Below are 22,202 nucleotides of genomic sequence, written 5' to 3' on the forward strand. Positions count from 1 at the left end.
TTCTACTTATTTACTTCTGTTTCATAATTATATAATAGGCATAAACGGACATGAAATTTTGGCCGATACCAATAAAGTATTGCTATACTGATACCAATAGCTGATATTCTACTGATCCCATATAACATTCCAAATAGTTCACTGATCTCCTTAATAAATGCATGTTACCAGATGAACATTTGCTTTAAAAAAGTATGGAGATTATTACATGTTTATGCCCAAAAAAATATAACAAAATGGCACAATATTGCACTAAATTGTAAGATATTTATAAACATATCGAATGAGTAAAATTATCCATAATTTTACCAATACACCAATATACCTAGCTCGGCTGATACCAATAGAGTACCAATTAATGTGTCCCATTCCTAATACATTAGGGTGGATCAAATGAAAACAGAACAGGGGCCACAGAATGAAATCAACAAGGTTTATTTCAAATGTAATCTCCAAAATTACACAAGCACTTGGCCCACTGTCTCACCAAGCGTTGAATACCCTGCTCGTACAACTCCTTTGGCTGAGATCGGAACCAGTTGCGAACATTGTCCATGACTTCATTGTCCGAGTGGAAGCGCCAAACCTTCAATGCCTTTTTCAATGGACCTAAGATATGTAAGTCACATGGCGATAGATCAAGGCTATATGGTGGGTGTTCCAACACTGTCCACCCAACTGTCGCCAACGTGTTCTTTGTAACTGTCCACCCAAATATCGCCAATGTGTTCTTTGTAACAGCTGACACATGTGGATGCACGTTGTCATGCAGCTAAACCACACCAGAGGACAACAGGCCGGGCTTTTTGGCTTGCTGCTTGGCCGATACTGCTGCCCAACCACCTACACATATCACGTGCGACTATCTAGGGTAAGTCCATTATGCAGTAAGGGTTTCCTTCCTTACCTCCCGCTCTACCTCTACACAGGATTGTCGCCACACACATACATAAATATAACCCAATACATCCACTGTTCCGTTTTCATTTCATCCACCCAAGAACCAAAAACATAATATTTTATAGAATGAAACATATAATATGAATACTGAGGTAATTATGAATATTGTTTTTACAATTTCATTTTATACCTATTACAAGTGCAAAACAAGAAAAAAATGAGCAATACTGAAGGTCACTGCCAGAGGTAGACTGCAACATTTTTTACCTTTCACCTCCAGTTTTCAAGTTGCCTTGCAAACAGTGCTTAAAAGAAAAGTATTTCAACCTCATTGCCTGAATATGTATTTAATTTCTGCCACCTATTTTAGCATCCACAATGCCACAAAATTATTTGAAAACACAAAAATAAGTAACTTACACATATTCTGGTTCCCCATTAATACCAGAAGATTGAATTATTGTCTCAATGCTTTGTGGCATACTTTCTTCTGGAACTTGCATTTCAGAATCCCAAGAGACAGCCTTTAGCTCCATATCCTTCACATGTGCACCCCCTGAATAGGAAAGAAAAATGTTGTGTAGCTGCACAATTTTTAGTGGACAGTTTGAAAGAAAATGCATGTAAGAAGGCTGACTCGATACCAATGCTGATGTATGTTTCTCTGCTGATACCAGTGGTATAGGTTGTATTTTATTTATGGACATTGGCCAATACTTTTCTGATGTTTCGACTTTGTACCAATATTGCATGGAAAGCTATATTTTGTGATTACATAAGAGATATTTTAATATTCTGATGTAATTCTTGAATATTTTGAAGCAAAAAACTGATAAATTGATTTTTACAATTGGAATGCAACAATACAGTGGAACCTCGATTTTACGTTTCTTAAAATGTGGGAAAATGTAAAATCAGGGAAAATTTTGTAGCATTTTGCTATGTTGGGACAATCAAGATTGAATGTATAATGCAGAAAAAGTGTAAAATCCGGGAACGTAAAATTGCGATTTCACTGTACTTATTATTTCATTACACTTATTATATATCACTAATATTATTCAATATTTTGAAATTACAGTATTACAAATTCATTTTTTATATATTTTTTAAAAGGAAACTTCATCTACGAATTCATTGTGGTTGTGGTAAACACAGTTTTAATATTGCACATGTAAAGTTTTGTGTTTATGCATTGCAAATTGAATTTAATCGACCAAGACAATTTTTTATGTTTTCTTGCATCACATAAGAACATGTGTAAATTACAATTATTATTCACTACATATTTATAATAGCAACACCCTGATTGTCATATAACAGTTTCACAAACTTCTCATTTCCATCATCAGACCCAACGAGTTGGAAAACCCTTTGTATTGGATATTACATAAGTTGAATCAGTTCAGAGATGATTAAATTCAGCCATTTTTGCAAATGATGTAAATTAAAAATATGTATTTCTTACCTGTTAACATTTTAATGCCAATTAAGTCTGCCATGTTCTCCTTCTCCAGCTTGTATGGGGCCACCACAAGATTCTGACCAACAGGAACAAACAAACTGGACTCAACATGCCATAAGCGAGGAGGATTGTTAAATAACTTAAAATGTTGCCGACTCTGCACAACATAGTAATGAAGATTGAATATAATCAATGCAGCACCTGTTTTGGGAGAAAAACACATAGGAAAAGTTAATATAATACACACACGCACACACACACACACACAAAAAAGGTCTGTAGTCCAAAACTTTATAAAAAACATGTCATTCATGTTAGAAAACTGATGATGATATAACCATAATTGACAAAAAAGAGGCATATTGCATTAAAAAAGGCATTTTTTAATATTTTATGGGCTACAATACAGCATGTTATTGTATTTTATTTTCTTGTTGATATTGCTTTTGTAAATTATCAGTTAGAATACTGTCAATACCTTTAATAATACTGCTAATTACACTAAAAACTGAAAAAAACATTCACAAAAAAAAAAAATTCTCCTATATTTTTAAGATTACAATACAACAGATTTCAATTGTTGTATTTAACAATAAGAACATTACAGGAAATCAATACATCATGCTCTTAAAGCAGACAAGTTCACCCATTAGCATTCATGTATGAAATCAAATAGCTGGGCAGATGGGCAGGAGGGGGTGGTGCCAAACTCAAGGCTTCTGTATATTTGGATAAAAGAAAGGCAGGAAGGGCCTCCGCAATGTAACATCCTCGCCTTGTTATCAAGGGGTCCCAGGTTTGATACCTGGTGGAGGCACATTGCATGGTGGTTCAGATTAGTCTATCTGTGCATAAAGTGGACTTAAACAACAATTCAATCAATCACAGAAAGTCCTTTGAATAAAATGCTTCGGTTCGGCTTTGATATGTACAACTATGAACACACATACTTGCACTTACCTTCGTCGTTAGGATCCTCGCCATACACAGCAATGTGATTTGAACTAATCTGAGTCATGGCTGCAGGACTGAGTGGATTGATTCCACTGAGGCAATGAATTGCCTTTCCAGGTGATTCCTCAATGCATTTATTATTCAAATCCATCATGTACAGTTGCTCATTTGACCCTGCAAAATGAAAATTGCTTTTTCACATGCATTTCAGTAATTCAACTACTACAGGAAAACCTCGTTAATACGAAGTTCAAGGGACCAAAAAATGTCAACTTCGTATTAAACGACTTCGAGTTATCCAAACTTTTCAAGATGGCGCCTGTTTTCAGGTGTAAATAAAGTAGAGTATAAATTACCCCCACAAAGTATGTTTTATACTTGGTAGTAGCTCAGAAAATAAGCTTTGCATGTACTATATAATAATATTGTAGGTTTTAAAGAAAGTGTAAAAAATGTTACACAAAATGAGAATACGGAGCTTAACGCGGACGCAAAGATTCCAAGGAGACAGTTAACACCATTTATCCTGCCTAGTTATACAACCGGTTATGCACGGGATGCATGGCGTGGCAAAAAGTCTTATAAAAAACGGTATTTTCTTTTAATTGTGCAAAGTCGTTGCTCTTCCACGAAATTCTTACAATTTTAGTTCATAAGAAACCCGTTTGCACGGAGACCTACGGAAAGGAAAACAATCTCGTTTATTGCAAAAAGTGAAACTCGGAAGAATCTTGACAGTAGTCACACTGGCGCGAGCTAATCGGACAGAATGAATATTGGATTTTATGTGCGTCCACTATTCCCGTTATCACGTTCAGAAGACACAACGGCGCTTATGGAGAAACCGCACAGTGTTGCCAATACAGCGCTAGCTCATGTCGCCGGGAAATGATGACCTTCCTTCACAATGAAGGTGTTACATATTTTGTATATATAATGATAATTATATGTAATTATTAATATTAATATTATACTGTGAACGTTACAGTTACCCTTTTTACTATGATCCATTGCGATCACTACACACGCGAGTGTAATGAATGCACAAATATGACACTTCAGTAATCACTTAAAAAAGTAAAAATCACTGAGAGCTCACACAACTGAAAACACTTTTTCGGGAGAGGGAAAAAGTCTAAACAGACCAAAGTAGATCTCTTACTCAAGTAAGGGGAACCTGGCACATGGGTTAAATTCAAGTTGCAACCCAAACAAACAAATGAGTTATGGCCCACGTGAACTGATAAGACGTGAATGACTCAAGCAAGGCATGTCATATTTCTATCTTGAAGCCCCATATTTTGTCACGTGTTGGAAAGCCTTTCAAAGGTTAATATGGTGTCTATGAATTTATGTGTACGTTGGAAACTGAAAGGTGATCTTCATTTCAGTATTAATGTCGACAGTAATGTAAACGAAAACAACGTGTATTTGCGACAGCACTAATGTTGCTCACAACAGCAGCATTGGAAATAATTGTCAATTATTAAATTTAAGTAATTTCAATTCTATTGTAACAAACTGCATGAAGTTCATATTTTTACTGAATGGAAATAAAATAGCAACTCGAAAACTTGGTGGTGATAGCCGGAATGCTGCGGTGAGTCGGCTCAAGATGGCCAGACAACGTCTCCTTACTTCGCGCGCGGTTCGGGTTAAAAAGAAACTCCAAATGCATGGAAGTAATATTTCTGGAAACTTTTGAGTGGTTATAAAAAATAATTTCATTATTTTCTCCACAACTTTGTCGCTGGAAGTTTTTACTTGGAATTACAGAACAAAAAATGGCCAGCGACGACATTTTCTACTGCACGAATATAAAAAATCTCCACATACTTTATTTGAATATTTTTTAATGCGAATATGCTTTAAAGTATTGATAAATTCTGAGTACCACCATCACCTATGACAATTAAAAAACAGTGTCAATTTTTTTAATAATGAATGCTTCAATTTTACGGCATGTTTCAACGTTAGGAATGAAAACAATGTAAAAATTGTGTTTTCACGGAAAATTTGCGTTTTTAATTTATCTAAACTTATGTAAGCAAGTTACCAGTTTTTTGTGTTCACCATCGTATTCTCTACAAAATTTCCTGCAAAACTGCAGGTACCGATTTTACTTAAGCTAAATTTGTAAATCCAGAAATTTGACAACAGTGCGCTCGTATTTCCCATAAGAGCCCATTGTGTCTTCTGAACGTGAAAACGACTCTAGAACATTGTCCGTTACAGGATTAACTGGTAAGAGAAGATTCTCTTGGGAGAGAAGACAACCTTTCCCTGGCACAAAACAAAACAAAAAATTCGGGGCTGTAAATTTCGTTCTGGTTCGGCTGTCTAAAACACATCGTAAAAAAAAGTCACGTATTCTTTGATTCAGTTAACTTCATATTCGCCCCCCCCCCCCCCTTTACAGGTATCAGTTCAAACTCTTCCTCAACTTGCATTGTAATCCACTCTGAAAAAGTAAACACACAACTTGCGATCTGTTTGCACCGAATGTGTATCCTAGGACACATGAAACAGTGCCGCACTCGATAATCACTATGGTTTGGATCCCACTTTAAACTGAATATTTAGTCCCGCTTAGCTCATCAGCATAAAATGAACTAAAAACAAGCTTTACGAAACTTGCGTATTTTCAGATTAATCGACAATTTATTGTAGGTTTCAGGAGTATTCTGGAGGTCAAACACTCGCTCCGCCAAAACTTTTCCTCTCGTATTCCTACATTGAGCATTGCAGTTTTTTTTGTTTGTTTTTTTAACAGCAGCATGCTAATGGTTCTGAAGAAAAGCGGGGATTATATGGCTTTGTGAGATTCAAAACAATGAAGCTTATTCCTTCGCACTGGATGAGTCATTGGCGTTATCGGCAAGCGAGAGCTTTCCAGACGCTAGACTAAACACTGGCGCCAGCTGCAGCGTAAACACAATGAGACCGGTGTAACGGGGAATTTGGACTCCGTAGAAAAGTGACTGTACAGTCAATTTTCTACAGAGAAAAATGACTGCCCTTTTCAGTTCCCGTCAATTAAGCAGGGGGTAAAATATCCCCGTAGAAAAGTGACTGCCCAATTAAATCCTGCTTATATTAGGAGGGGGTACAATTTCCCCGTAGAAAAGTGACTGTCCCTTTAAATCCTGCTTATATTAGGAGGGGGTACAATTTTCCCGTAGAAAAGTGACTGCCCCTTTAAATCCTGCTTATATTAGGAGGGGGTACAATTTCCCCGTAGAAAAGTGACTGTCCCCTTATATCCTGCTTATATTAGGAGGGGGTACAAATTCCCAGTAGAAAACTGACTGCCCCCTTAAATACTGCTTATATTAGGAGGGGGTACATTTTCCCCGTAGAAAAGTGACTGCCCCCTTATATCCTGCTTATATTAGGAGGGGGTACAATTTCCCCGTAGAAAAGTGACTGCCCTATTAAATCCTGCTAATATTAGAAGGGGGTACAATTTCCCCGTAGAAAAGTGACTGCCCCCTTATATCCTGCTTATATTAGGAGAGGGTACAAATTCCCCGTAGAAAAGTGACTGCCCCCTTAAGTCCTGCTTATATTAGGAGGGGGTACAATTTCCCCGTAGAAAAGTGACTGCCCCTTAAATCGTGCTTACATTAGGAGGGGGTATAATTTCCCCGTAGAAAAGTGACTGCCCTATTAAATCCTGCTAATATTAGAAGGGGGTACAATTTCCCCGTAGAAAAGTGACTGCCCCCTTATATCCTGCTTATATTAGGAGGGGGTACAAATTCCCCGTAGAAAAGTGACTGCCCCCTTTATTCCTGCTTATATTAGGAGGTGGTATAATTTCTCCGTAGAAAAGTGACTGCCAATTTAAATCCTGCTTACATTAGGAGGGGGTATAATTTCCCCGAAGAAAAGTGACTGCCCTATTAAATCCTGCTAATATGAGAAGGGGGTACAATTTCCCCGTAGAAAAGTGACTGCCCTATTAAATCCTGCTAATATGAGAAGGGGGTACAATTTCCCCATAGAAAAGTGACTGCCCCCTTATATCCTGCTTATATTAGGAGGGGGTACAAATTCCCCGTAGAAAAGTGACTGCCCCCTTATATCCTGCTTATATTAAGAGGGGGTACAAATTCCCCGTAGAAAAGTGACTGCCCCCTTAAATCCTGCTTATATTAGGAGGGGGTATAATTTCCCCGTAGAAAAGTGACTGCCCCTTTAAATCCTGCTTATATTAGGAGGGGGTATAATTTCCCCGTAGAAAAGTGACTGCCCCCTTATATCCTGCTTATATTAGGAGGGGGTACAAATTCCTCGTAGAAAAGTGACTGCCCCCTTAAATACTGCTTATATTAGGAGGGGGTACAATTTCCCCATAGAAAAGTGACTGCCCTATTAAATCCTGCTTATATTAGGAGGGGGTACAATTTCCCCGTAGAAAAGTGACTGTCCCCTTATATCCTGCTTATATTAGGAGGGGGTACAAATTCCCCGTAGAAAAGTGACTGCCCCCTTAAATCCTGCTTATATTAAAAGGGGGTAAAATTTCCCCGTAGAAAAGTGACTGCCCCCTTAAATCCTGCTTATATTAGGAGGGGTTATAATTTCCCCATAGAAAAGTGACTGCCCTATTAAATCCTGCTAATATGAGAAGGGGGTACAATTTCCCCGTAGAAAAGTGACTGCCCTATTAAATCCTGCTAATATGAGAAGGGGGTACAATTTCCCCGTAGAAAAGTGACTGCCCCCTTATATCCTGCTTATATTAGGAAGGGGAAAAAATTCCCCGTAGAAAAGTTACTGCCCCCTTAAATCCTGCTTATATTAGGAGGGGGTATAATTTCCCCGTAGAAAAGTGACTGCCCCTTTAAATCCTGCTTATATTAGGAGGGGGTATAATTTCCCCGTAGAAAAGTGACTGCCCTATTAAATTCTGCTAATATGAGAAGGGGGTACAATTTCCCCGTAGAAAAGTGACTGCCCCCTTATATCCAGCTTATATTAGGAGGGGGTACAAATTCCCCGTAGAAAAGTGACTGCCCCTTAAATCCTGCTTATATTAGGAGGGGTATAGTTTCCCCGTAGAAAAGTGACTGCCCCCTTAAATCCTGCTTATATTAGGAGGGGGTATAATTTCCCCGTTGAAAAGTGACTGCCCCTTTAAATCCTGCTTATATTAGGAGGGGGTATAATTTCCCCGTAGAAAAGTGACTGCCCCCTTAAATCCTGCTTATATTAGGAGGGGGTATAATTTCCCCGTAGAAAAGTGACTGCCCCCTTAAATCCTGCTTATATTAGGGGGGGGTATAATTTCCCCGTAGAAAAGTGACTGCCCCTTTAAATCCTACTTATATTAGGAGGGGGTACAATTTCCCCTTGAAAAGTGACTGCCCCCTTAAATCCTGCAAATATTAGGGGGGTTACAATTTCCCCTTATAAAAGTGACTGCCCCCTTAAGTCCTGCTAATATTAGGAGGGGGTACAAATTCCCCGTAGAAAAGTAACTGCCTCCTTAAATTCTGCTTATATTAGGAGGGGGTATAATTTTCCCATAGAAAAGTGACTGCCCCCTTAAATCCTGCTTATATTATCAGGGGGTACAATTTCCCCGTAGAAAAGTGACTGCTCCTTAAATCCTGCTTATATTAGGAGGGGGTATAATTTCCCCGTAGAAAAGTGACTGCCCCATTAAATCCTGCTAATATTAGAAGGGGGTACAATTTCCCCGTAGAAAAGTGACTGCCCCTTTTATCTTTAATATATATGGAGGGGGTACAAATTTCCCCCTAGAAAAGTTACTGTTCTAATAATTAGTTCTTACATGAGAAATTCCATACCAAATGCTACGGAGAAAAGTTGCTGCTTACTTAATTTACTTCACAAAACAGTAGGGAAATTAGATGTACTATATTGTCGTATAAAGCCTTTATAACTCTGTTATCTGGCTCATCATTGACTTAATTATTACGTACAACTTTCTCATTTGAATGTTCAGCAAAACATTTGAATGAGTCTACCATTTGAGTAGGGTGATAAAGGTGTCCTGGGTTCAATACCCGCTGGAGGCACATAGTAATTCGGATCCAACTTTAAACTGTGGGTACATTCTTGATTGGACTTAGTGTGCATAAATTAAAACGCTAACTCAATCAATCCATCAATCAAGACATTTGAATTGCATTTTCTTGAAACATTTTGGACAACAAATTTGTACACAATGTGTGTGTGTACTGTCACAAATAAATAGGTTTCTCATCATAAAAATACTTCTTATATAATCTATGCATAACTAACAAAAAGTAAAACACTTTGTCCCTTGTGGTAATTATATTTATTTGAAAAGCACGACGAGAGCCCGTAGAAGCGATATTTTAACATGGAAATATTTTATAACTTGTAAAATATAATTGAAAGTGGTTGCTTCCACATATCCGTAGTAACTCTCGAATTTAAAAATTACATTGATGCATTTTATGATAGAACCTTTGATCAATTTTTAAAATGATCGAATACACACGTTATTCGTGTTATGAGGTTGATAAATCATAATTTTGTTACACAGAAACATATATTACATATAAACATACTTACACACACCAACATAGTTATGTACACACTAATCATATTTTCATAGGAACAAATAACAAGATACATCTACACACAGACTATAGTTTTAATTGTAACATTTTGATCAGAATCAATACGATTCAGAAACACAAGGAGTACACAAGTCAAATAAAACAATTGTTTTAACTTCAAAAAAATTGAACAAAAAAATAATATACAATGCATATAGCATGAGAATTATGATTTATCACTTTTCACTAAATATGTATTTCAATAATGCTGTAGTGCATTTTAATATAATATGTGATGTATTTCAATTTATACAAAAACTTTATCAAATACAGACATTTATAATTTCGTTGTGGTTTGCAACTAACCTATTACATATTATTCACCATGTTTAACACATGAAGGAGTCAGTGGATGATATTCTTAAGCCACATGTTTGATTTTTATGTTGTTGTTGTTGAACATACCATCATGCACAATAAGCAACCCACTGTCCAAAAAGTGCGAGACATTGTCATTTTTCTTTTCGAATGGCAGTATAATATGTACATCACTGAAGTTTTTGGCTCTCCAACCAGGTGGTCATCTGTGTAGTGATATAGTCATAAGCCACACTTTCCCGCTACGTAGGCTGTACATGCACCGTTAGAAAACATGGATTTTGGAGACAATAATGAAGGAAGTGACGAGTCACATCTTTTTGATAGTAATAGTGGAAATTTCTGGCACCCGTCAGCTAGCAGTTCAGTGTGGAACTCATCCTTCTGTACGTGTAATTATGAAATAGAGTTGTGGTTATGTTCGCTGTGGCTTGTGACTATCCGTTGAAAGTTTATATGCTGCATAAAACATTGATTACTACAATCCTCTGATCACATTAACTAAATATAAAGTATATTTTCTTTCAAGCTAGTAAATATCTATGTCAAACGTGATTAATTAAGGTACACGTCCCATTAACTTGAGCCGACCAGCTGAAGCATTGCCACAAAAATCCACACTTTCAAGGAAAAGGCAGCTGAATCGCCCACGATAGAACAGAGAGAAAGCAAAATGGAGACGTAATAGCGGATGCGAATAAGTACCCGATAAAACAAAGAGTACGGGACATGCTGTTAGTTTAAGACATTCCTTCGCTTGTTCCAAGAAATGTACGACAAATTACATACTCTCTCAGCATTTTGTCGTACATTTCTTGGAACAAGCGAAGGAATGTCTTAAACTAACAGCATGTCCCGTACTCTTTGTTTTATCGGGTACTTATTCGCATCCGCTATTACGTCTCCATTTTGCTTTCTCTCTGTTCTATCGTGGGCGATTCAGCTGCCTTTTCCTTGAAAGTGTGGATTTTTGTGGCAATGCTTCAGCTGGTCGGCTCAAGTTAATGGGACGTCTACCTTAATTAATCACGTTTGACATAGATATTTACTAGCTTGAAAGAAAATATACTTTATATTTAGTTAATGTGATCAGAGGATTGTAGTAATCAATGTTTTATGCAGCATATAAACTTTCAACGGATAGTCACAAGCCACAGCGAACATAACCACAACTCTATTTCATAATTACACGTACAGAAGGATGAGTTCCACACTGAACTGCTAGCTGACGGGTGCCAGAAATTTCCACTATTACTATCAAAAAGATGTGACTCGTCACTTCCTTCATTATTGTCTCCAAAATCCATGTTTTCTAACGGTGCATGTACAGCCTACGTAGCGGGAAAGTGTGGCTTATGACTATATCACTACACAGATGACCACCTGGTTGGAGAGCCAAAAACTTCAGTGATGTACAGTCATGGAAAAAAGTTCTTCCCCATAAGGCTTTAATAGGAGCAAGTAATGCAGGAGGGTAGGCAACACATATTGCACCCTTCGGTGATCGGGTGATTTTGCCTGTCTGAACACCGAGAAATGTGTTCCACGCGAACTTCAACATGACAGGAAAGCAAAGACGGTCACGTGACTATTGGTTATGTGGAGTGTTGTGCTTCTCCACGTCCCCAGTTCTTGATCCACATTGCAGAAAAAGTAGAGCTGCATGCAATATATGAAAATAGGTTGTTTTCAACTACACGCTTAATTATGATTTCCCCAATTGTAAATCTATCAGACGTGTCTCCCGAATTAGTCGGGACAGTCTTTTACTTTGAATTCCTGTTTGTCATAGGCGTAACTTGACGGGAGCAGAAAGGGCATTTATAACCCCCCCCCCCAAAATCAGGTTTCTTAAAGCTGCTAAAACAGGAATTAAATACTATGATTTGACGCGTCCAAAAAAAAGTATTATATTGAAAGATGTTTCCCAAATACGTAGATAGCAATTTAATACTTTGAAAGTGTCTCAGATTTGTTTATTGTCACAAGTTAGTGTGGCACAGGTCTACTACAAAAGTGGAATTTTGTAACAGAAATATGAACCCACTCCTTTTATTTCGTAGCTGATTTCATCTTGAAACTGAAATTAAGAATATTAGTTAACAATGTCATTGGTAAACAATAAAAAAATGTGTTAGACCCAATTCTTTAATACCTTATCATAATCTTTATCGCAAGTTTAAATTTTGTTGTAAGTCCACTTTATGCAAAAAAAAAAGGTAAAGTTCTCACCTGTGCTTGGCGCTACGCCATGAAGGCGTATAGGGGGTGTGGGGGTAACGCCCCACACTTTCTTGATTCGTTCGTGAGTGGGGGTGATGTGATCAGCATCACGCCGCCCAACACTTTCTTGATTCGTTCGTAAGTGGGGGTGATGTGATCAGCATCACGCCGCCCAACACTTTCTTGATTCGTTCGTGAGTGGGGGTGATGTGATCAGCATCACACCCCTGACCGCCTTTACCCCCAGGGTTTCCCCCAGGTACCCATGTCATTCGACGCTGGGTGGGCGCTGGGGCCGCTTCCAACGTTAGAACCGGCCGGGAATCGAACCCGGGGCCTATAGCATGGTAGTCAGACGCGTTACCGACTGAGTCACCGGCACAGATAGACTAATCTGAAGTGCATACAGTTTAAAGTGGGATCCGAACCACTATGTGCGATCACCTGGTATCGTACCCCAGACCCCTTGATTACAAGGCCTTACCACTACGCCATCAGTAAGGCGCACACAATCTTTGTATTTCGACCTTTTTAAACCTATATGTATCATATAAGAGGTTGTTTAACGTTGCTATGCCTCTATGGATTATATTTAGCCAGTATTCGAGCACATAGCGTCAGGTTTCATAGAATATAAGCTTCTCTTCCATGTTTATGGTTTCCTGTCTGCAGTAGAAAAACTGCCAGGTTCCCATAGCTTTTCTTTCAATAGTCTTCCAATGGTTGCATATCATATCACTCAAATTTGATTCATTCGTTTCGAACACAATCCCCGATGGCGCAGTGGGATCGTGGGCGCCTTGTAATTAAGGGATCCCGGGTTCGATACTCGGTGGAGGAACATAGTGGTTCGGATCCCCCTTTAAACTATAGGTCCATTCACGTTTAGCCTAACAGGACATAAAGTGGACTTAAGACACCAATCAACCAACCAACACAATCCCGTTATTGTCCAGATTATCGAATCCAGAACCTTCGTCGCGAATAACATAAGCAGGAAGACAACGTGAAATAACCGAACAGAAACAGAACCTAAAACCTACATCGGATAGATTGAATTAAGTCGACGATACAGCACGGGTTCTGAAATGAAAAAGAATACGAAAGTTGAAGGACCTCTATACGCACCCACTTTTCCTCCACTCAATGGGGAAGATATCCTTCTAGCTGAGAAGCCTTTACGTAGGAGTGCCCTGAGGGAACTTCAAGGCCACGACGATAAAGTGTTCTACGTGCAATGACGGGACCAAAACATACGTCAGATAGCTGTGTTCCTCCTTATTTCGTACGCCATTGATAACTGGAACACGTGACCTCATCTTTGGTAGACCAGAAGCCTGCTTGCTTGCCACCACCCTTTAGTTCAGTGACCTTCGCCCGTAGTCAGCAAGAGTGAATGACTCACCATATACTTGTTGTCTGTGAGGCTACACAAGAATAGATATTTCGTTAGTGGCTGTAAGTATTGTTTCATCTGCAGTTATATCAGTTAACATTTCTATAGTTTCCTTCCTAATGGTTACGTTAGTGATAAACATGTAAATTAGTTCTCGAGAGTGAACGTTTTATCTATTTGAACGGGGGATTTTTATACAGCCTGCATGTAATATTTTTTCCTGAAACAAAAAGAAATTCGAAGACGGAAAAAAAGTTGTATAAGAGTAGTTAACAAAAGGAAAAAGAAGAAGAAAACGAAAATGTAAATGCTGAAATAAATTATGGTAGAGATCGAGTGAATAACATTTTGTCATGGGGCCTCCTCGATGGCGTAGTGATAACGTCGTCGCCTTGTAATCAGTGGATCCCGGGTTTGATACACGGTGGATGCACATAGTGTTTAGTATCCCACTTTAAACTGAAGGTCGAGTCCAGATTAGCATATCTGTGCACCAAACCAAAACTAAGAAAGAAATTGTCACAGTGTAAGAAAATTTCATGTTCAACCAGATACGAAACAAAAGGGAATAATATGTTGCAGGTTGGAGTTCACATCTGTAGCATCTAACCAGCACAATTATGAATCGCAACATATCGTATCAGATCCATTTTTATTATACATGTATGATAATATAAGAGAAGTAGAGGAAAGAGAAAACCAAGCAAAACACGGACGCCTTCACCAGAATTTCAAATCTCGTTACATAAGGAGTCCCGAACAGGCATGACTTTCTTGTTCTTGCTCTTTTATCTGCTTCATTTCATCATAATTCATCGTTATGGTTTACCTGCAGGGGAAGAATAATGACAATAATTGCCAATACAAAGCCAATGACAAACAGAACAACTCGATTACGGAGGTGCCAAGAAGAAACGAGACTTGACAGTTTCTCCGTCTCTCGGTTTGTCGAATTGAAAATTGCTCTTCCGTTCTCGGTCTCGATTAGTTAAATATAGAAATCGAAAATGTATGTGAATGAATATACATGTATTTTATATATTCCGGTTTTGTAGGAGATTTCGTGAGAGATGAAATAAGTACTCTTCCATCGTATTTATTAGGGCCTCCCCGATGGCGCAGTGGTAGCGTCGTCGCCTTGTAATCAAGGGGTCCCGGGTTCGATACCAGGTGGAGGCACAAGTGGTTCGGATCCCACTTGAAACTGTAGGTCCAGTCCCGATTAGCCTTACTGTGCATAAAGTGGACTTAAAAAACACCAACTCAACAACCATCGTATTTATTTTTATAATTTTTATTCCCTGTTCGATGATCGCGACGATAAGGACGAGTGACCATTACATGAAATTGATGACGAAATAGTCAAACACCCCCGACAAGGACGGTACTCAAACCCGGGAACTTTGGCGACAATATCGAATGTCAATCACTTAATGAGCTTGACCACCGAGCCTGCTTAATGTTGTTTCTGTCAGGTAATTCGTAATAATATCCCACATTCACTATCATTTGGCTTCATAATTTATCTTATTGTTGTGATTAACCTGAATTCAAAGAATTAGTTGAAAGGCAAAAATGCAAGATTGAATGTCTCTGATGTTACTTCGTGCCGAATAATATGACGTGGTATTATGATATGAATTTATTAATCATATAATATGCCTATTCATTCCATTGATTGATCCCAATTGAGCACACAAAATATGGTATAATGTCCACTCCATGGAGGAGTGGTTAGCACAGCGCGCTACGATGCAATGGGTCCCTGGTTAGAATCTCGACTTGGGCGTGGGTGTCCTTGATAAGTGTCCCTTCATCAATTTCATCATAGCATCACTCGTCTTCATCGTCGCTATTTGCCAAAAGTGAAAGAATAGCAAATCTAAATAACAAACATCCAATCAAATCGAACATCTCTACCGATTTAATTCTATACGGTACCGAATTCCCACTTTATTACTGCATCTTAAGTCATTTTACAGCATCTCAATTGTTTTCCGATTCGAAAACATTTGGAATGTTGTTTTGTGCAGTTGATTGTGCATTGTTTCGTTGTTTGGATTGTTTAATTAACGTCGCATTAATTAGTTTTAGACCAATCGTGACGGGGGAAGCAAGAGCACAAAGAAAGCGAAAAAGACAAGGAAGAGACCACGGATTTCTTTAAAGATAGCATCCCGTGAATACAACTCAAGTGACTGCAGAATATTATCAATAAAATTTATTTAGCTTTTTCCTTTTATTTCTGTTTCAGTTATTTTACTTCGCTTTTCTTCTACCACTCGCGTTACTCTTGTCGGTGAGCAAGAATTATAAACTCGTGAAATGGACGATGGTACAAAAAAATATATGCCTCTCCCACGGTTCGAAACTGTCAGTACAAAATATTGTCTTATTTTTAAAATTTACGGGCAAATATGGTTTGTCACGTAGCAATTTTCGCTTATCTCTTTCTCAAGGGGTTCCATTGCCTCTCTGATGTCGTAGTAGTAACGTCTTCGCCATGTAATGAAAGGCTTCCGAATTCAATACCAAATAGAGAGGCATTTGGTTCGGATCCCATTTTAATCTGTAGGTCCAGTGCATGAACTGGACTTAAACAATTAACGTGTGGCATGTGGTCTGTGATGAGAACCATCATTTCAGCGAACCTTCTTGACAATGACTCTAATATCACTTGAAAGAATAGTATTTCCTTACGAGCTGCTCTTGTCAAGAAACCAGTTCCTGAAATTTTCTTCTGGAGGCATCGTAGCACCCAGCTGTTTGTTGTGGCTGGGGCACGAGTCATGTGACTCATGCTATCAAAGCTCAATCCTTCCCGAGAACTCAGAATCACCAGACAAACTTAAGCGAATATTTTGTTATTTGGGTTGCATAAACAACAGGCTTTAAGACGTTACGGAATTCTACGTCCCGTGGCCCAGGTATTTTTTTCTAAGACTGTACATATTATACTGCCATTCGAAAAGAAAAATGACAATGTCTCGCACTTTTTGGACAGTGGGTTGCTTATTGTGCATGATGGTATGTTCAACAACAACAACATAAAAATCAAACATGTGGCTTAAGAATATCATCCACTGACTCCTTCATGTGTTAAACATGGTGAATAATATGTAATAGGTTAGTTGCAAACCACAACGAAATTATAAATGTCTGTATTTGATAAAGTTTTTGTATAAATTGAAATACATCACATATTATATTAAAATGCACTACAGCATTATTGAAATACATATTTAGTGAAAAGTGATAAATCATAATTCTCATGCTATATGCATTGTATATTATTTTTTTGTTCAATTTTTTTGAAGTTAAAACAATTGTTTTATTTGACTTGTGTACTCCTTGTGTTTCTGAATCGTATTGATTCTGATCAAAATGTTACAATTAAAACTATAGTCTGTGTGTAGATGTATCTTGTTATTTGTTCCTATGAAAATATGATTAGTGTGTACATAACTATGTTGGTGTGTGTAAGTATGTTTATATGTAATATATGTTTCTGTGTAACAAAATTATGATTTATCAACCTCATAACACGAATAACGTGTGTATTCGATCATTTTAAAAATTGATCAAAGGTTCTATCATAAAATGCATCAATGTAATTTTTAAATTCGAGAGTTACTACGGATATGTGGAAGCAACCACTTTCAATTATATTTTACAAGTTATAAAATATTTCCATGTTAAAATATCGCTTCTACGGGCTCTCGTCGTGCTTTTCAAATAAATATAATTACCACAAGGGACAAAGTGTTTTACTTTTTGTTAGTTATGCATAGATTATATAAGAAGTATTTTTATGATGAGAAACCTATTTATTTGTGACAGTACACACACACATTGTGTACAAATTTGTTGTCCAAAATGTTTCAAGAAAATGCAATTCAAATGTCTTGATTGATGGATTGATTGAGTTAGCGTTTTAATTTATGCACACTAAGTCCAATCAAGAATGTACCCACAGTTTAAAGTTGGATCCGAATTACTATGTGCCTCCAGCGGGTATTGAACCCAGGACACCTTTATCACCCTACTCAAATGGTAGACTCATTCAAATGTTTTGCTGAACATTCAAATGAGAAAGTTGTACGTAATAATTAAGTCAATGATGAGCCAGATAACAGAGTTATAAAGGCTTTATACGACAATATAGTACATCTAATTTCCCTACTGTTTTGTGAAGTAAATTAAGTAAGCAGCAACTTTTCTCCGTAGCATTTGGTATGGAATTTCTCATGTAAGAACTAATTATTAGAACAGTAACTTTTCTAGGGGGAAATTTGTACCCCCTCCATATATATTAAAGATAAAAGGGGCAGTCACTTTTCTACGGGGAAATTGTACCCCCTTCTAATATTAGCAGGATTTAATGGGGCAGTCACTTTTCTACGGGAAAATTATACCCCCTCCTAATATAAGCAGGATTTAAGGGGGCAGTCACTTTTCTACGGGGAAATTGTACCCCCTGATAATATAAGCAGGATTTAAGGGGGCAGTCACTTTTCTACGGGAAAATTATACCCCCTCCTAATATAAGCAGAATTTAAGGAGGCAGTTACTTTTCTACGGGGAATTTGTACCCCCTCCTAATATTAGCAGGACTTAAGGGGGCAGTCACTTTTCTACGGGGAAATTGTACCCCCTTCTCATATTAGCAGGATTTAATAGGGCAGTCACTTTTCTACGGGGAAATTATACCCCCTCCTAATATAAGTAGGATTTAAAGGGGCAGTCACATTTCTACGGGGAAATTATACCCCCTCCTAACATAAGCAGGATATAAGGGGGCAGTCACTTTTCTACGGGGAAATTGTACCCCCTTCTCACATTAGCAGGATTTAATAGGGCAGTCACTTTTCTACGGGGAAATTGTACCCCCTTCTCATATTAGCAGGATTTAATAGGGCAGTCACTTTTCTACGGGGAAATTATACCCCCTCCTAATATAAGCACAATTTAAGGGGGCAGTCACTTTTCTACGGGGAAATTGTACCCCCTTCTCATATTAGCAGGATTTAATAGGGCAGTCACTTTTCTACGGGGAAATTATACCCCCTCCTAATATAAGCTGGATATAAGGGGGCAGTCACTTTTCTACGGGGAAATTGTACCCCCTTCTCATATTAGCAGGATTTAATAGGGCAGTCACTTTTCTACGGGGAAATTATACCCCCTCCTAATATAAGCAGGATTTAAAGGGGCAGTCACTTTTCTACGGGGAAATTATACCCCCTCCTAATATAAGCAGGATTTAAGGGGGCAGTAACTTTTCTACGGGGAATTTTTTCCCCTTCCTAATATAAGCAGGATATAAGGGGGCAGTCACTTTTCTACGGGGAAATTGTACCCCCTTCTCATATTAGCAGGTTTTAAGGGGGCAGTCACTTTTCTACGGTTAAATTTTACCCCCTCCTAATATAAGCAGGATTTAAGGGGGCAGTCACTTTTCTACGGGGAATTTGTACCCCCTCCTAATATAAGCAGGATATAAGGGGGCAGTCACTTTTCTACAGGGAAATTGTACCCTATTCTGATATTAGCAGGATTTAATAGGCCAGTCACTTTTCTACGGGGAAATTGTACCCCCTCCTAATATAAGCAGGATTTAATAGGGCAGTCACTTTTCTACGGGGAAATTGTACCCCCTCCTAATATAAGCAGGATTTAAGGGGGCAGTCACTTTTCTACGGGGAAATTGTACCCCCTTCTCATATTAGCAGGATTTAATAGGGCAGTCACTTTTCTAGGGGGAAATTATACTCCCTCCTAATATAAGCAGGATTTAAAGGGGCAGTCACTTTTCTACGGGGAAATTATACCCCCTCCTAATATAAGCAGGAATAAAGGGGGCAGTCACTTTTCTACGGGGAATTTGTACCCCCTTCTAATATTAGCAGGATTTAATAGGGCAGTCACTTTTCTACGGGGAAATTATACCCCCTCCTAATGTAAGCAGGTTTTAAGGGGGCAGTCACTTTTCTACGGGGAATTTGTACCCCCTCCTAATATAAGCAGGATATAAGGGGGAGTCACTTTTCTATGGGGAAATTGTACCCTTTTCTAATATTAGCAGGATTTAATAGGGCAGTCACTTTTCTACGGGGAAATTGTACCCCCTCCTAATATAAGCAGGATATATGGGGGCAGTCACTTTTCTACGGGGAAATTGTACCCCTCGTAATATAAGCAGGATATAAGGGGACAGTCACTTTTCTACGGGGAAATTGTACCCCCTCCTAATATAAGCAGGATATAAGGGGGCAGTCACTTTTCTACGGGGAAATTGTACCCCCTCCTAATATAAGCAGGATATAAGGGGGCAGTCACTTTTCTACGGGGAAATTGTACCCTTTTCTAATATTAGCAGGATTTAATAGGGCAGTCACTTTTCTACGGGGAAATTGTACCCCCTCCTAATATAAGCAGGATATAAGGGGGCAGTCACTTTTCTACGGGGAAATTGTAACCCCCTTTTAATATAAGCAGGATTTCAGGGGGCAGTCACTTTTCTATGGGGAATTTGTACCCCCTCCTAATATAAGCAGGATATAAGGGGGTAGTCACTTTTCTACGGGGAAATTGTACCCCCTCCTAATATAAGCAGGATTTAAAGGGGCAGTCACTTTTCTACGGGGAAATTGTACCCCCTCCTAATATAAGCAGGATTTAATTGGGCAGTCAATTTTCTACGGGGAAATTGTACCCCCTCGTAATATAAGCAGGATATAAGGGGGCAGTCACTTTTCTACGGGGAAATTATACCCCCTCCTAATATAAGTAGGATTTAAAGGGGCAGTCACATTTCTACGGGGAAATTATACCCCCTCCTAACATAAGCAGGATATAAGGGGGCAGTCACTTTTCTACGGGGAAATTGTACCCCCTTCGCACATTAGCAGGATTTAATAGGGCAGTCACTTTTCTACGGGGAAATTGTACCCCCTTCTCATATTAGCAGGATTTAATAGGGCAGTCACTTTTCTACGGGGAAATTATACCCCCTCCTAATATAAGCAGGATTTAAAGGGGCAGTCACTTTTCTACGGGGAAATTATACCCCCTCCTAATATAAGCAGGAATAAAGGGGGCAGTCACTTTTCTATGGGGAATTTGTACCCCCTCCTAATATAAGCAGGATATAAGGGGGCAGTCACTTTTCTACGGGGAAATTGTACCCCCTTCTAATATTAGCAGGATTTAATAGGGCAGTCACTTTTCTACGGGGAAATTATACCCCCTCCTAATGTAAGCAGGTTTTAAGGGGGCAGTCACTTTTCTACGGGGAAATTTTACCCCCTCCTAATATAAGCAGGATTTAATGGGGCAGTCACTTTTCTACGGGGAATTTGTACCCCCTCCTAATATAAGCAGGATATAAGGGGGCAGTCACTTTTCTACAGGGAAATTGTACCCTATTCTGATATTAGCAGGATTTAATAGGCCAGTCACTTTTCTACGGGGAAATTGTACCCCCTCCTAATATAAGCAGGATTTAATAGGGCAGTCACTTTTCTACGGGGAAATTGTACCCCCTCCTAATATAAGCAGGATTTAAGTGGGCAGTCACTTTTCTACGGGGAAATTGTACCCCCTTCTCATATTAGCAGGATTTAATAGGGCAGTCACTTTTCTAGGGGGAAATTATACCCCCTCCTAATATAAGCAGGATTTAGAGGGGCAGTCACTTTTCTACGGGGAAATTATACCCCCTCCTAATATAAGCAGGAATAAAGGGGGCAGTCACTTTTCTACGGGGAATTTGTACCCCCTTCTAATATTAGCAGGATTTAATAGGGCAGTCACTTTTCTACGGGGAAATTATACCCCCTCCTAATGTAAGCAGGTTTTAAGGGGGCAGTCACTTTTCTACGGGGAATTTGTACCCCCTCCTAATATAAGCAGGATATAAGGGGGAGTCACTTTTCTACAGGGAAATTGTACCCTTTTCTAATATTAGCAGGATTTAATAGGGCAGTCACTTTTCTACGGGGAAATTGTACCCCCTCCTAATATAAGCAGGATATATGGGGCAGTCACTTTTCTACGGGGAAATTGTACCCCCTCGTAATATAAGCAGGATATAAGGGGGCAGTCACTTTTCTACGGGGAATTTGTACCCCTCCTAATATAAGCAGGATATAAGGGGGCAGTCACTTTTCTACGGGGAAATTGTACCCCCTCCTAATATAAGCAGGATTTAAAGGGGCAGTCACTTTTCTACGGGGAAATTGTACCCCCTCCTAATATAAGCAGGATTTAAAGGGGCAGTCACTTTTCTACGGGGAAATTGTACCCCCTCCTAATATAAGCAGGA

At 38.7% G+C, this 22,202-nt stretch overlaps 1 protein-coding gene across 1 annotated transcript in view; it reads right to left on the reverse strand.

Moving 5' to 3' along the window:
- Positions 1–22,202, reverse strand: part of LOC145998838 (nucleolar protein 11) — a 41,341-nt gene that overhangs the window by 4,112 nt on the left and 15,027 nt on the right. Inside the window, exons 5-7 of the mRNA XM_083135506.1 lie at positions 3,326–3,493; positions 2,369–2,566; positions 1,321–1,456 (exon numbers count right to left, since the gene is read on the reverse strand). Coding sequence (XP_082991632.1) covers positions 1,321–1,456; positions 2,369–2,566; positions 3,326–3,493 — 502 coding nt within the window. The remainder of the gene's footprint in view (positions 1–1,320; positions 1,457–2,368; positions 2,567–3,325; positions 3,494–22,202) is intronic.

Source organism: Lepisma saccharinum, chromosome 14 (genome assembly GCF_977018435.1).
Source record: "Lepisma saccharinum chromosome 14, izLepSacc3.1, whole genome shotgun sequence".
Lineage (NCBI taxonomy): Eukaryota > Metazoa > Arthropoda > Insecta > Zygentoma > Lepismatidae > Lepisma > Lepisma saccharinum.